The sequence below is a fragment of the Acomys minous genome (assembly GCF_964271855.1).
Source record: "Acomys minous genome assembly, chromosome: 2".
Classification (NCBI taxonomy): Eukaryota; Metazoa; Chordata; class Mammalia; order Rodentia; family Muridae; genus Acomys; species Acomys minous.
Window position 1 is genome coordinate 147,314,534 of NC_140484.1, and position 14,245 is coordinate 147,328,778.

Sequence of the window (14,245 nt, forward strand, 5' to 3'; positions counted from 1 at the left end):
TAGCATCAAAATGTGTCAGACCAACCCACAACACTCTAAGTATCATTTTCATATGAGCATGTGCACCAGATAGATGCCTCACCTCATGCCTGGCCCATGCAGGCCTTCAGTACTGACTGTGGAGCTGTGTGTTCCAGGTAAAGAGCGTGGGTAGCAATTGCAAGCAAGAACATGGAGAACGGAAGTCAGCTACTATTTGCTGTGTGTATACAGAACCTTCTCCAGTGGATTGTACAGCCACACTTTCACCTCAACTGGCACAAATGAACACACACACACACACACACATACACACACATACACACACATACACATCACACACACATACACATACATACACACACATACACACACATACACACACACAGCACCAGCTTTACACTGTGCTCAACATATGCCACTGGCATGCTTGTGTGCAGTGACTTCAGAAGGATCAAGGTGCTCCTCTTTGAGAGAATCCCCTGCTCTTTTTTTTTTTTTTTCATAAGAAAAACCCTCATTTCAACATAGCTCAGCATCAAGGTTCTTTGTGCCTAATTCACTCTTTGTCAAGCAATTCCATTATTGGGAAAACATTGCTTGAGCTCCTGTTGTGTGCTCCGGCCCTCTTGTGAGAATCATGACAGCTGAGATCCATATATAGCAGGCTCTTCACACAGGGCCTACCTGACATCAGAGAAAGGGGGTGTGCTGAGGTGCTCAGAAAGCCCTGAAGAGACCTCTCAGAAGGGCTGGCTATGCAAAGGTGTGAGGAGGTTAGGGATTCCAGGCAGGGAAGATGCTTCGTGCTGAGGAGGGCTGGCTATGTCAGGACTGAAAGAAGGCTCATCTGGAGCAAGATAGGGAGATGGCTGTCTCAGACCGACGCACAACAGGAAGCCCCAAGCAGCGAGGCAGCATGTGGCCCCCTCCCTGACTCCAGAATGTGGCAGACTCAAAGGAGGAAAGCCAAGAAGCTTGCTACCCAGCCGTGCAGCTGGTGTGTGGAAAGGTGGATGTAGGGCACATCCCATCTCAGGGGTCCAGAGCAGAAAGCTTTGGAGATGCCAAAGCTGGACCTCCCTGCTGCAGTGATGCAGGATGCTGGGCTCTGGACCTCCCTGCTGCAGTGATGCTGGATGCTGGGCTATGGACCTCCCTGCTGCAGTGATGTGGGATGCTAAGTTCTGCTTCCAAGCTTCTGATGGGTTGCTCCAAAGCCAGGGCCCCATCCCTATTCAGAAGGAGCACCCTAAATTCAGTGTGTCATTGCTGGAACCAGAGGCCCAAGAGGAACCCAGCCTCACCACCTGAGTGGCAGGGTGTTGCCTGGAATGAGATGCAGGGATGCATGGATGCATGGATGCATGGATGCAGGGTCATGTCCACTCACACTTGCGTTCAACACAAGGGTTTGGGGTTTTTAGTGAGAGCACACAGCATGGCTTTAACACAGAGGGGTTCTGGTTTAATGAAGGACTTTTGGGTGTTGGGGTCCCAATCTGGACAGAAGTTCCCTGTCTTCCGTGTAAACGTGAGTCCTGGGCAATTTGGAACCTTGCTCTCCTCATCAGTGAAGTGAGTATATCCAACCATCCAAGCAAGATCCTAGACTCTGGTCCTTCCTGAGACTCTGGTTTCAGGACCTGCTTTCCTGTTTCAGGTTGGCACTGACTGGGATGCCAAGGAGAGGCTGTTTCGGAACTTCGGCGGCCTCTTGGGACCCATGGATGAGCCAGTGGGGATGCAGAAGTGGGGAAAGGGACCCAACGTGACCGTGACCATTATTTGGGTGGATCCTGTCAACGTCATCGCAGCCACCTATGACATCCTGATCGAGTCTGCTGCAGAGTTCACACACTACAAACCCCCTTTGAATCTGCCTCTGAGGCCTGGGGTCTGGACAGTAAAGATTCTCCATCACTGGGTGCCCGTTGCAGAGACCAAATTCCTTGTTGCACCTCTGACCTTCTCCAACAAGCAGCCTATCAAACCAGGTGAGTACCCTCAGGGTCCTTGCGGAGGAGAGAGTCCATCTCTCTGGGACACCCAGGATTCTAGTTCCAACATGGAGCATGAGGCTGCCTTACAGAAAGCAAAGCATTTTGGATATTTTTTTCCTTCTTGTTTGCCCTGTAGAGCTGGCTCATTCCCTCCCTGCACACAGAGGCAACGCCATCTGTGTGGGTATTTATCAGCTGCTGGCCCACGGGACCGCCACAAGGCTCTGCTAATATTTAAGACAAGATGGGGACCAATCCCAGGCACACACTGAGTTTTAGCCTGGCTTGTTGGCAATTTGGAAAATAATCATTACTGATGGAATTCTGCTTGTAGAAAATGTGATGCCCTAAGTATGTAGGAGAACCCACCGCGAGCTGGCGGGAGACATTTGCTCCCCAAAATGTACTAAAAAAAAAAAGGGTTTGGCAATCAATGAGACTCTGGTCAACCATGGCCATTTCTTGTCTTTATAAAGAATGCCTTGCAGAAACATGGCCATAGCACTCAGAGGCCCAGTGCCTGTGTCTGCTGTGGGGCCACAGTGGCAGATTCCAAAACTGGGGCAGAGACTGTGCTGCTTACAAATCAGAACCATTTATCCCCTGAAGATGATGACTGCTATTGGCAGCTATAAAAGAGAGAGGGAAAAGGAAAGAGGAAGAGATAAGAAAGATTAAAAAAAGAAAAGAAAAAAGAGAGAGAAAGAGAAAAAAGACAATTCCCCACATATGTATAATAATGTATAATTTTTTTAAAAAAACTTACCTTTGTTAATAATGAGAGATAATAATGAAAATTTAGAAGCAAAAGCAGTTCCAAAGTGGAAAAATACGTGCCCGTGGCAGTTGGGCAGTGTCATGGGGCAGGTCGGGGTGCATAGGCATCTAGCCAAGGCCCCCGAAAGCTGAATGTGTAGAAGGAGCCCTTCCTCCTCAGGCTTAGCATGCACACGCCTACTGCCCAGAAGTCCCACGTTCAAGTGCAGGGAAGAATTGTAGCCGAGCTGTTGACAGTAACACAAGACCACAAGCAATCCACGAGTCCCCAGGCAGAAAGGCAGTATGCAGTCTGTTTACACAGCAGAGCCCCGCATGGTAAGACAGCAGCGGAGGCCGGTCACGTGCAACTGTAAAGCATGCTGGGCGAGGGAACCTCATCACAGAGTAGGCCGTGCTTAGCGTTGCTTCATTAAGGTTCAAAACCAGGAAGACTTGATGATACGTTAGTCTAGTCGCTTCAGGATTTATGTGTCAGCACGGAGCTAAAGAGGAAAGAGGGAGGTTATTAACACACAGTAGGCCTTTGCTTCCAGGGAGCATAGAGGCCAGAGAGGAGACTGCGCCTCTAATGGCCACTTGTTTTTATTCCAGGCAAAGGGTTTACACTTGTATTTCTACTTCTCCCACACCTTCTTTTGTCAATAAAATCTTTTGGGTTTTTTTTGGGGTTTTTTTTGGGGGGGGCGCTAAATTCTTACCCTTCAGCGGTGACCACTGTGGGCCACTGGAGCACATCGTTCTAACGTCTTTTGCAGTGTTTCAAGTCATAAGCAGAACTATGTGTCATGAAGCACAGGATGCCGTGGTGCCTTCCGTACCAAACAGGTCCTTGTAGCTTTCTCGGTCACAGTGTGCAAGCTGCCACCAGCCACAGAGAGTCCAGAGTTTAGGGGCCGCAGGCTGTTCCTTCCTGAACAGGGTCCCTCTGTCATCCGATGATGGCATCATTGCAGAAAGTGCCAGAAGGACGATTCTGGAACATGACATTGTATGTGCCCAGGCTCATAAGACAGATTCATAGAAACGGAGTTTTTGAGGTTCCCAGCACAGCCACCCCTTGTTGTTTGTAGAGAATTGGTTCCAGATTCTTTCTTGATTATTAAAAACTGCGTATGTGTCAGTGCCTTGTAGAAAAGGGCACAGTTAATTGCCTATAACCTGTACATTCTCCTGTTTACTGTGAATCGTCTCTGGATGGCTCATAATGCCTAGCACAATATGAACGTATACACATAGCTGTGGCGTGTTGCTTGAGGGGTGATGACAACAAGAAGAGCAATGTAGGCATGGCCAACACACGCATGCACACACACGCGCACGCGCGCGCGCGCGCGCGCGCGCGCACACACACACACACACACACACACACACACACACGGAGTTTTCCTCCAGGAACATCCCTGAGATATAGAGAGAGATCTGTATCTGGCTGTCCGTCTGCATGTTACATAATTCAAGCCCAGGAGCTAGATACACATGACAGTCCTGCTTAATGGAAAGCATTCTTGGCAGCTACCATGTGCTATACTGATAACACAGGCCACAAAGACATAGATGTGTGATGCGTGCCTGCAATCCCCCAAAAATAGGGTTTTGGCATGAGTTCTGGCAGCTTCTGCTAAGTCTTTGTACCGAACAAGCCAATACCTAGACACCTGGCATTTTTGTGAGATTGAAGTCTGGGCCCCTGCTCCACAATTAGCCAAGGCAGAACCCACCTACTTAACATCTTCAAGTGTCCCTTCACGGGGACACTTAAGAAAGTGTCACATTCTTAAAGGTCTGAAAGCCAAGGGTAAAGGAGAGAGGTGAGAATCTCGCATTCTCCCTGCCTCGGGTACAGCTGTGGGACAGCACACAGGGTGCTCTGACCTACCAACACCAGGAACGGAACACAGGACCCTGCTGGTGGAACATTTCCTTCTGTGTTTTCCCTGGAGACGGGAGCTGTTCCCACCATTCCCAGAAGGGCCTTGGGGTCAGTTTTATACCAGGGAAGCCGTTCCCCTGTTGGCAGTAATTATATTTGTTAATGAGACAAGGAACACTGGGGTGGGAGTAATGCAATTTGTGAAATGATTCATCTTGAGTAATTTGCTATTGATGCGTCCCTGGTAATCTCAAGAAATCTGATGAGGTGGAATTGAGGAAAATTTAATTATGGAGGCGAGCATCCGAGCTGGTGCCATAATGCTACATCCCACATTAGCCTCGTTTCTTATAAAGTGGTATGTTTTCTTTTTTTCCTCTGCATCAACCACAGTATTTTGCTCCCAACATTTCAATGTCTCTTAGCTGTTCCTTTTGCTTTGAATTGTCCTTCCTTTTGTCAGCCTGGGCATCTCTCAGTCGCCTCCTCCCACCTCTGCAGGGTAGAAGCACAAAGAGACACAGAGAAATTAGGGCACGCATCAAAGACAGAAGTCCCTGTTCTCCCAGTCCCTAGTGCTGGTGCTACCGACGCTGTCTTCCAGTATTCTGGCTATGGCCAAAAATATGACTTGTTGAAATTTCATTTGACCAAGAGTAAGAACCTCTTTAAGTAGGAAACATCTTGTTAATCTCCTTCATTCCCAAACTCTTAGAATTTCTATGTTCCTCCTTTTAGCCCTAGGGAGACTCAACAGTCCTCTTGGGTGTGCCTTGCTTTGGTCACAAACTATGTGAACTTTGTAGCCAAGCATCCTGTAAGTCTTACTAAGCGCTGCCGGGTTAAGTGTCCACACTTGTTATTTGGGGACAACAAGCTTTAGAAATGCTGTTGCCAAGATGAAGAGACGGCAGTCCCGCTGTTGCCGTGGACTTCTTGTTGAACCTGCGCAGAGCACCGTGGCAGGTGCTTCGGAGTTGGCTCTCTCTGGATTGAACTGACTAGCATCTCCTCCCTCACCTATCAAATGAACACCATAAAAACCATCCCTATAGTTTTTTTTAGTAGGAGGGATCCTGACGTAATAAGACCCAACAATAACAGTGCAGAACTTACCTTCAGCACCGTCGGCAGAACTCTGTAAAGTCAATGCAATGCCCTCAGAGTTACGTGGGAGGGACAGCATGAGGGGGTGGGGGCTCATTGATAAGATGGGGGGCCCATTTTATCAGAGAGGAAACTGGGGCACAAGTCAGGAGTCACAAACCTTGTGTGTGGGATTTGGGCACTGAGAGCTCACAGGCAGAAAGGCTTTTGACCAAGAGGTGGTTAACAAGCCAGAGCCGTTAGGAAGGTGCCCCACCCCCACCCTGGCCCACAGTACATGCTTCCAAGGACCTCTCTGCAGTGCTGAGTCCGTGTGCCATGCTTTGGACCGGGCTGCCAGGAAGCAGGAACCTGCAGCTTCTCCAGCACCCATGGCAGTCACTTGAGCTGCTCCCTGAAGCCAACAAACTTGAGTTCACATTGGCTCCAACTCCCTTACCTGTGCAATTCAGTAGAAGCGAGGTTTCGCAGTTCCTGTTACCTGTACCTGGAATTCTCCCCCTCTGACCTTATACATAGCAACCAACACTTCATTCAAATGTCACCTCCTCGGGAAAGCCTTCCCTGCCCATCCCAGACTGCTCTCTTAAGTCAGAGCCCAGTGAACATTTCCCATAATTGATACGAAGTGAATATTTTCATCTTTTCAGAGAAAATGCTGCCTCTGTCTCCACTACACAGCTCCGCTAGAGAACCAGAGCAGTTGTGGAAAATATGTCAGCAAGCAGGCAGAACTGTGTTCCTATGAAACTTTATAAAAACAGAGGGTGGGCTGCCTCTGGCTGAAGGCCCAGAAGGTGCTGGGCTCAGTTCCGTTTACCAACTCCATGGCGTTCATCACTGCTTGGGACGGCCTTTGTTACGCACTTGTTTCTTTCTTTCTTGTTGCCAAGCTCTGTCCACTCTGAAGCTGCTGTGCTTGGAGGCCACTGGAGCGCCACCTCTCTGGCTGTCTGGTTCATCCCACCATCCAGAACAGAAGCTAGTCGCTTCCGTTTAGCGAATCTCTGTCCAAGAAATAAGTCACAGATCGCCTTTCAGATCAGAGGGGTTCGGTGCAAAGTAGATGCTGAAAAATTAAGTGTTGAGAGACTGGGGAGGTAACTGGGGAGGAGGAGTCTGTAACATGCTTGTCGTCAATTGTGGGGACCTGAGTTTGCATCCTCAGCACCCACATAAGATGTCAGGTGTGGCGACACACACCTGTGGCCACAGTGGGGTGGAGTGGGGGTTGGTGTCAAACAGGCAGGTACCCGGAGTTCCACCACCAAACAGCCTAACTGGGCAGATGTGATGTGGATTCAGTAAAGGACCTGTGTCAAAAATAATAATAAAGCCTAGGGCTATTAAGATGCCTCAGTGGGAGCCAGGCGTAGTGGCTCATGCTTTTACTCCCAGCACTCGGGAAGCAGAGGCAGGCGGATCCCTGTGAGTTCGAGGCCAGCCTGGTCTACGAAGCAAGTCTAGGACAGCCAAGGATACACAGAGAAACCCTGTCTTGAAAAAAAAAAAGATAGCTTAGTGAGTAAAGGCACTTGTCTTAGGGAAGAAGACCTATGCACACGCACAAGCACGCGCGCGCGGGCACACACACACACACACACACACACACACACACACACACACACTACACATAAGTAAAACTAATAAATTTCTAAAGAATGTATTGTTGAATCAGTACATGTCTGGACCACTGAAGATGCTCATAAGTGTGTCAGTAAGTCAGTGTGCCATGCACTGCAACATGAGTTGGTCAAGTGAGTTCAGTGAGCCAAGGTCCAGTATGCCTTGCTGCTTTGGTTCACAGTAACTAGAGACCTGGTAGATGACATTTTTTTTTCCTTCCAAATACATAACTGTTCCCTTTGGCTTTCAGAGGAGGCATTGAAGCTGCACAATGGGCCACCGCGCAGTGCCTACATGGAGCAGAGTTTCCAGAGCCTGAACCCAGTTCTCAGCCTGCCCATCAGTCCTTCCCAAGTGGAGCAGGCCCGGAGGAACGCAGCCTCCACCGGCACAGCGCTAGACGCCTGGCTGGACTCGCTGGTGGCTGGGACTTGGACTGCCATGGACGTCTGTGCCACGGGCCCCACCGCCTGCCCCGTCATGCAGACCTGCAGCCAGACAGCCTGGAGCTCCTTCAGCCCTGACCCCAAGTCAGAGCTGGGTGCAGTCAAGCCCGATGGCCGACTCAGGTAGCAGTGGCCACATGGGACCTCTGTAGCCTCAAACTCCGGCCTCTAACCTTGTATTGGAGGGGATGCCTTTTGTACAAGGACCTCTGCTGACTGCAGAAGGATGGAGAGAGGGTTTGGAGGCCAGAAAAGAGTCAGCCTGCGTTTGCCAAGCTGAAGTAGGTAACTCAGTCCCAGGGCCACAGCGGTCTCCCCTCTTCTGCTTGCTTCTCAGTCCTCTAGGGTCCTGTCCTCCCCCTCCGATGGCCTGCACTTGCCTCCCTGCCCCCCCACCCCTCCCCACACACACAAGTGAGTTTTAAACTTTATTTTGAGCAGCAGAACTTTGTTTACTCAGCACAGTTGGAGATGAAGGTGCAAGATCCGGATGAAATCCAGGCTGCTCTGGTTGAAGCTGAGGTGTGTGAGGTTCCTCATGGAAACTCAGCCCAGCAGGTGGTCCTGTACCAAGGGCATCTCTAAGGTACCTCTTCTGAACCCAAGGGCTCTGTTCAAGCCAGTTTGACAAGCACTGCCCTGACCAGGGGTGGGATCTCCACCCCGGCCCTTGCATTTCTCTCTTTATTTCTGTGGCTGGGAAACCTTGTGCCCATGCTAAACGACGTAGCAAGCTGCTGACGGCCATGCTCCCGGCCTTCCCGGAGAGACGGAGATGGGGGAGAATTCCAAGGTTCCTGTTGCTGCTCAGTGAGCCGTTTTCTCTGAAACCCAGAGGTTCACGAAATCCTTTTGAAGTGAAACAGCTGAGGTCCCCCCAGACACGTGACTGCCAATTCGCCATCTGTCTAGGTCAGCCTCTTCCAGGGCTGTCACAAATGATAGCAGGAGCAGGGTAAAGCGCACAGAGCCTGAGCTTCAAGTCTCCTGCCTTGTCCCTGGGAGACAGCTACTGCGGCCTCTTCGGTACTTGAGAGTGGGAGCAGTGCAGACCCAGGGTTCTGATCTCAAACAGGGATTCCGTGGACCGGGGATTCTGAGCTGGGTGGCTGCACAGTAACACCCCTCATGTTCTGAGGTCAGGTGCCCCCAAAACCTTGTGAACTGTGTGCACTTGGTGCTGTTGGCTGTGACCAAACTGCATGGATCAGGCTTCCCACCCACAAGAAAAAACACTTCAGATTGGGTCCTTAATTCCATATCCTTCCTTGCACAGGGTGCCAACAGGCTCGGTCTGGCCACACCGCATAAAAGGAAGGTTGAGTTTCGAAAGTGGGAAGGTGATTCAAGAAAATAAATAGTGTTATTCATATTGCCTGAGTTACCAGAAACCCAAGGGTTTTCTTGCCATGAGTATTTGGTGGGCACAGAGGAAGAGCACCCCCTTTCTCCTTGAGTCCTCCAAAAGACAGGGTCCTCTGGGAAAACTTTCACCCATCCTTGTGTCTCTCCCAGAATGGATAAGCTACTTAAGTCCACCTTGACGACACATCTAGTGTGCAGCCCCCTTCCCCACCTAGCACAGTGGGCACAGAGAGGGACCCTTGATATTTATTATTTATGTGTTTTAGTCAATGACTAATTAGTAGGTGCTGTTTTTTGCAGCTTGTCAATTATGTTATCTTACTAACTGAAATTGCCTTTATTCACAAAAGGCTCCCCTCCCCCCCTCCCCTGCTTTGCCTGTCTTCTTCTCTCATCCTCACCGTTTCTGTCTCTCGATGTCTATCCTACATCCTTCTGGTTCTTAGAAAAAAGCAGGAGTGTTAGACACTGTGGCACAGTTTCAACCAGCGCCGCCCACTGTCAGGAAGTAGACCTGTTCAGATGGCTGGAACCTCCCTTTTGCTCACCCAGGATGTTGGTCTCATCTGTCCCTCTAGATTCAAGGTGTTGGCATACCTGAGCCACCCCCCACCCCACCCCCGCCGCCAATTACCTGCCCCCTGAGTTGCAGATGAGGATGTAATGGACTCGTGGCTTGGGGGAGGGAGAAGTGGGCTGAGTGTAGAACCCTAGGTCCACCTAATTACTCCTCGCCTGGCCTCTCCTGAGCATGAGCTATGAGCAGCAGAGAAAAGCAGGCTCCTTCCAAGAGCTGTTGATCTTAGGAGGAGGGGTGGGGTCACACCCAGCCAGGGGAGTTCAGGGGTGACAACCGTCTGTGCTGGTCCTGGGGCTGGCAGGTGGTCTCCTCTAAAAACCCATAGGATTTTTCTCTCAATGCCTCTGGCCTTTGCCTTGCTCTAAGCTTCCCTGGGACTCTGGAACCTCTAGGAATTCTTCACCCCTCTTGTTCTAGAGACTGGCATAATCTGTTCGGAAGCTGCCCATTTACCCTGGGAGCCGCAGATTCTGAGCCGAGGCCTGTCCTGACTCAGTGGCACTCGATGAGGGCTTTCTTGCTGGAACTACTTGGGAACCCTGGGGCGGACTTACTTTGGGGCCACCTTGCGCCCCTTGAGCTCCTTCTTCACTCACCACAACTAATTTGGGGGTATTTCTTTCCTCTGCTTTTGGACCCAGAGAATAATCTTGCATTTACTTTAAAAAAAAAAAAATAAACACGGGGCGGGGGGATTTAAAACAAGTTCAGCATAATTGAAGAAAGGATATTTTCCTATGGAAAATGACATAGCTCCTTATTTCTTGGTGTCTTCCTGCCTGAAAACAATGTATTTGTTGGAGGCCATTGATGAATCAACAGCCTTGGGAGGTGGCTGCCTGCGGGCTTTGGAAGGACTGAACATCATTTCTGTGAAGCTTAAAGTCTGCAGAGACAGGAAGCTTAGCTGCCAACTGCGTCCTGGAGCGTCTGGAAGGCTGGGAGGAAAGTTGGGTAGCCCTTATGGGGAGAAAAGTTATTTCAGATAGCCCCTCTCCATGCCATTCGATAGCTACTCCTCCCAAAGCCCACTTCCCAGGCTGTGCAGGAGGCTGTGAGTCTCCGAAAAGGAAGGGGGCAACTCCCATCCCCCCTTGCTTTAACAACGCACTCCCTTTTCCCTCCCGCAAGGGCCTTTCTGGTGGAGATAGGTGTGGAGGCCTCCTGGTTTCATTTCTAATTGTTGGTTTAACTTTTTTAGTTTAAAGTAAGTTTAGAGGGTATAAGCAGGGCTACACAAATATATGCATACATACACAGAGAGAGAGAGACATGCATGCATGCATGCTCACACTCATGCACACACATGTACACACATGGACACACACTCCTAAGGAATCTGGGTATATGCTTGGGTGTTCACAAAACATACCCCCTTCTGGTTGTCTGCTTTTCAGATACATGAGAGGAAGTTGATTGAAGCTGTGACCTCTCTCCTAAGACGTTTCATATCAGAGAGGAGCAACCAATGGCCACAAAGTGTAGAGTATGAGGAAGAAAACATTTACAACCAGGTTCATGAGGGTTCAGATCAGCAGTTCCTGATAGACTGGAAACTACTGTCAACGCAGTCAGCTTGAGCACTTTCAGAAGACCTGCCAGGCCAGAGAAACTCTATTGAAGGGGGCCATGCAAACATACACTGCGGTCCAGAACAAGAGCATAGATGGGTAAAAACATGGACGAAAGGCAAACAGCAGTGGCAGGGAGTATGGCCTTACCGGCATGCACGTGACCCCTCCAGTAAGAAGGGCAGCTGTGGCTCAGGTCCTAGCCTGTCAAAGCATGAAAGACCGCCAAGCTCACTGCAGTGGAGTCTTCTAGATGCTAAAGGAAGCCAGACACCCAGTCCCTATTTGTTTGGGGTTTTGTTTAATAGGATATCTAGTTTTTCAGTATTGGTTGCTTTGTCTTCCCCCCCCCCCTTTTTTTTTTAAGATATAGGCAGTAAAGTTCCATAGTTGTGCTCAGGCAGACTCTTCTTTCTGGATGATGGTTTAAATGAGGGAGAGAGTTTAGGTGGGAGGGAGGGAGAGAGCCAGGGTTAACAGTGCAAAAAGAGCAGCTCCCGCTCAGCTGTGGTGGACTCCAGGTTTCGGCTTAACTGTTCCCTTCTCAGACAGCCTGTCTTCCTCAAGAGGGCTGGCTCGTTGGCTCCTCTGGTTTGTGCTGATGAGGGGAAAATGTGACCTGGCATCTGGAGTGCTGCCTCAGACACACGAGGAGCTAGTCTGCCCAGGTCTCCACCTTCTGGCATCCCAATCAAAGCAAACAGAGGTAGCAATGGCGCGCCATCCACGACATGAGCCTGGCGAGCACTAGGACCCACTCCAGAGTCTGCATCTGAGCCGCCCTGCCGCCATCTTGCTGGAAGGTTCACAAGGAGCTGTGCTGGCTCACAGGGAGTCTTCTTTGCTTTTGCCTCAGTTACCTTATTTTGCCCAAGGGTCAACCCCAGGCGCTACCTCAATGTCTGCTGAGAAGTTTACCTGGGGATGGGGTAGAATGAAGGTGGCTGTGCTGGAGCTGAATGTACAATCTATGCAAATTCACTCATTCTCTCTCTGTCTCTGTCTCTCTCTGTCTCTCTGTCTCTCGCCCTCGCTGTCTCCCCTACTCCCTATCTCTTTCTCCTCCTTTCTCTACCAGTGTGTGTGTTTTTTACCCTTAAGAACAAGATACTCTACTGCACCTTCTTAAGACTGAGGAGGGCTGTCACCCACCACCTGTGTCTGTCCCACTGTTGTCTTTGGTTCTGTCCTTGCCAAGCCCCACACAGGGAGAAAGTGGCCTCTCTCCTCCCCCTCACTTGGCTGGGAATATTCTCACAGCCTCAGCCTGCAGACATCACCAGGAAGCAGGCACTGCGTCCTCCTCCTCCTCCCCACACCCACCCGGCCCGCACTCCTAGCGCCATTTTCTCCTTTCTGCATTTTTCTCCTACCTCCCGCCTCCATCCCCACCCTTCCAAAAAGCCTTAGGTTTCTCCTTTTTGAAATGTGGCCTTAAAATTATTTTTGGAAAGCTGACATCCTCCCCTCCAGCTTCCCTCGCCCATCACAGAAGAGAGAGCATCTTGGAGCCTGCGTGTGTGGCAGCCTCCTGAGCAGAGGGGCTGCCAGTCTGCAGTCTGCAGATGCACTAGGAATGGCTTGAATGTGGTCTGTAAGAAAAATGTTCTCATATTTTTTTTTCCTATGGGCAAAATGAAGTCTCGGGTGCTTGTGCAGTTCTCAGGCACTCTCCTGAACACGTTGCCCTGGCAGTTGCTGGCATCACCAGCAGGATGCTCCCTACAGCTTTCCTGTTACCCCCCTCCCCCAAGACCCAGTGACTTTAGGTACTTTATTCAAGGGTAAATCAGAAGTGTTTCTCGGTTTATTTCTTCATCTTTCTTGCCTGGAAAGTAACGGCATTAAATATTCCCAGTGGACGGGTCGCGTTCCTGAAGGGATGGCCCACTCCTTCCTCCAGACTCCACCTTGAACCCTTCTGTCACTCCAGTGCTGATGGAGGCCAAAGACAACCCCAGGGTTTTCATAGGAAATTTGCTGGTATTGAGAGCAATTGTCTTTATCCATCTTTTCTTTTAAAAAGGAAAACAAAAACAAAAAACAAAACAGAGAGACTCTTGTGTTGTCAGTAGCATTTGTCCAGATGTTTGTTTTAGAGGCCTCGAGATAAGTTATTACTGCCTCCTTCTTTGTTTTCAAAGACACGTGGTGATATAGTTTTTAAAAATAACTATTTTGTTATAGATCATAATATGCATAAAACTGTACAGAAATATTTTGTAATGTAATGATTTTAAAAAAGAGAATCTGTAAATAAAAGTTTAAAAAAATAAGAGAATTCACATGGCACATGCTGAGAGATGTAGATATTTTGCTATTTATTTAAAGGAGTATTTTAAGAAATATTAAACTATCTGAAATTGACCAATAATCAAAGTTCTAATCATCTGAATACTTTTCATCCAGGTAGATTCCATTCTCACAATTGTGTTACCACCCATATCTCCCTCTCTCCTGTCTTCTCATTTAGCAGAAAACGACAACAAACTTGTGCCTTAGCTGTATTTCTGTCTAGGGGAATTTGTTTCTGTCCAACAAAGCAAGGTTTTTTTTCACAGAAAACAGTGGATTATTAAATGCTGTATTATACCAAAAACACCACAGGTGTACATAGATGCTTTCTGCCATACTGTGTTTTCAGATGCAGAATTTTAAAATAAAAAAAAAAAAGGTCTCTATCAAATCTCATTTCGTGTTTTTTTTAACAGTTTCAGCACCCTGACACAACCTTTCATTCTCTTCCTTGCCCTGTGCCGTGTCAGCTGGTAGTACATAATTTTCTGTCTCAGCTGGAGTACTCTTGAAATTAACACCAACTGAAAGGATGCTGAGACCATAGACATGAGTTTGGACATGAGGACCCACCTCCCCGTCAAGGATAATTACAGCACCCTCCTGGAAATGTTTCCTCTCGC

The 14,245-nt window shown here is 49.1% G+C and overlaps 1 protein-coding gene across 1 annotated transcript in view; it reads left to right on the top strand.

Moving 5' to 3' along the window:
- The window catches only part of XYLT1 (xylosyltransferase 1), a 294,773-nt gene extending 280,743 nt beyond the window's left edge, over positions 1–14,030 (top strand). The window contains exons 11-12 of the mRNA XM_084774200.1: positions 1,643–1,976; positions 7,616–14,030. Of these exons, the coding sequence (XP_084630326.1) occupies positions 1,643–1,976; positions 7,616–7,938 (657 nt within the window). The 3' untranslated portion in view covers positions 7,939–14,030. The remainder of the gene's footprint in view (positions 1–1,642; positions 1,977–7,615) is intronic.
- Positions 14,031–14,245: the final 215 nt, after the last annotated feature.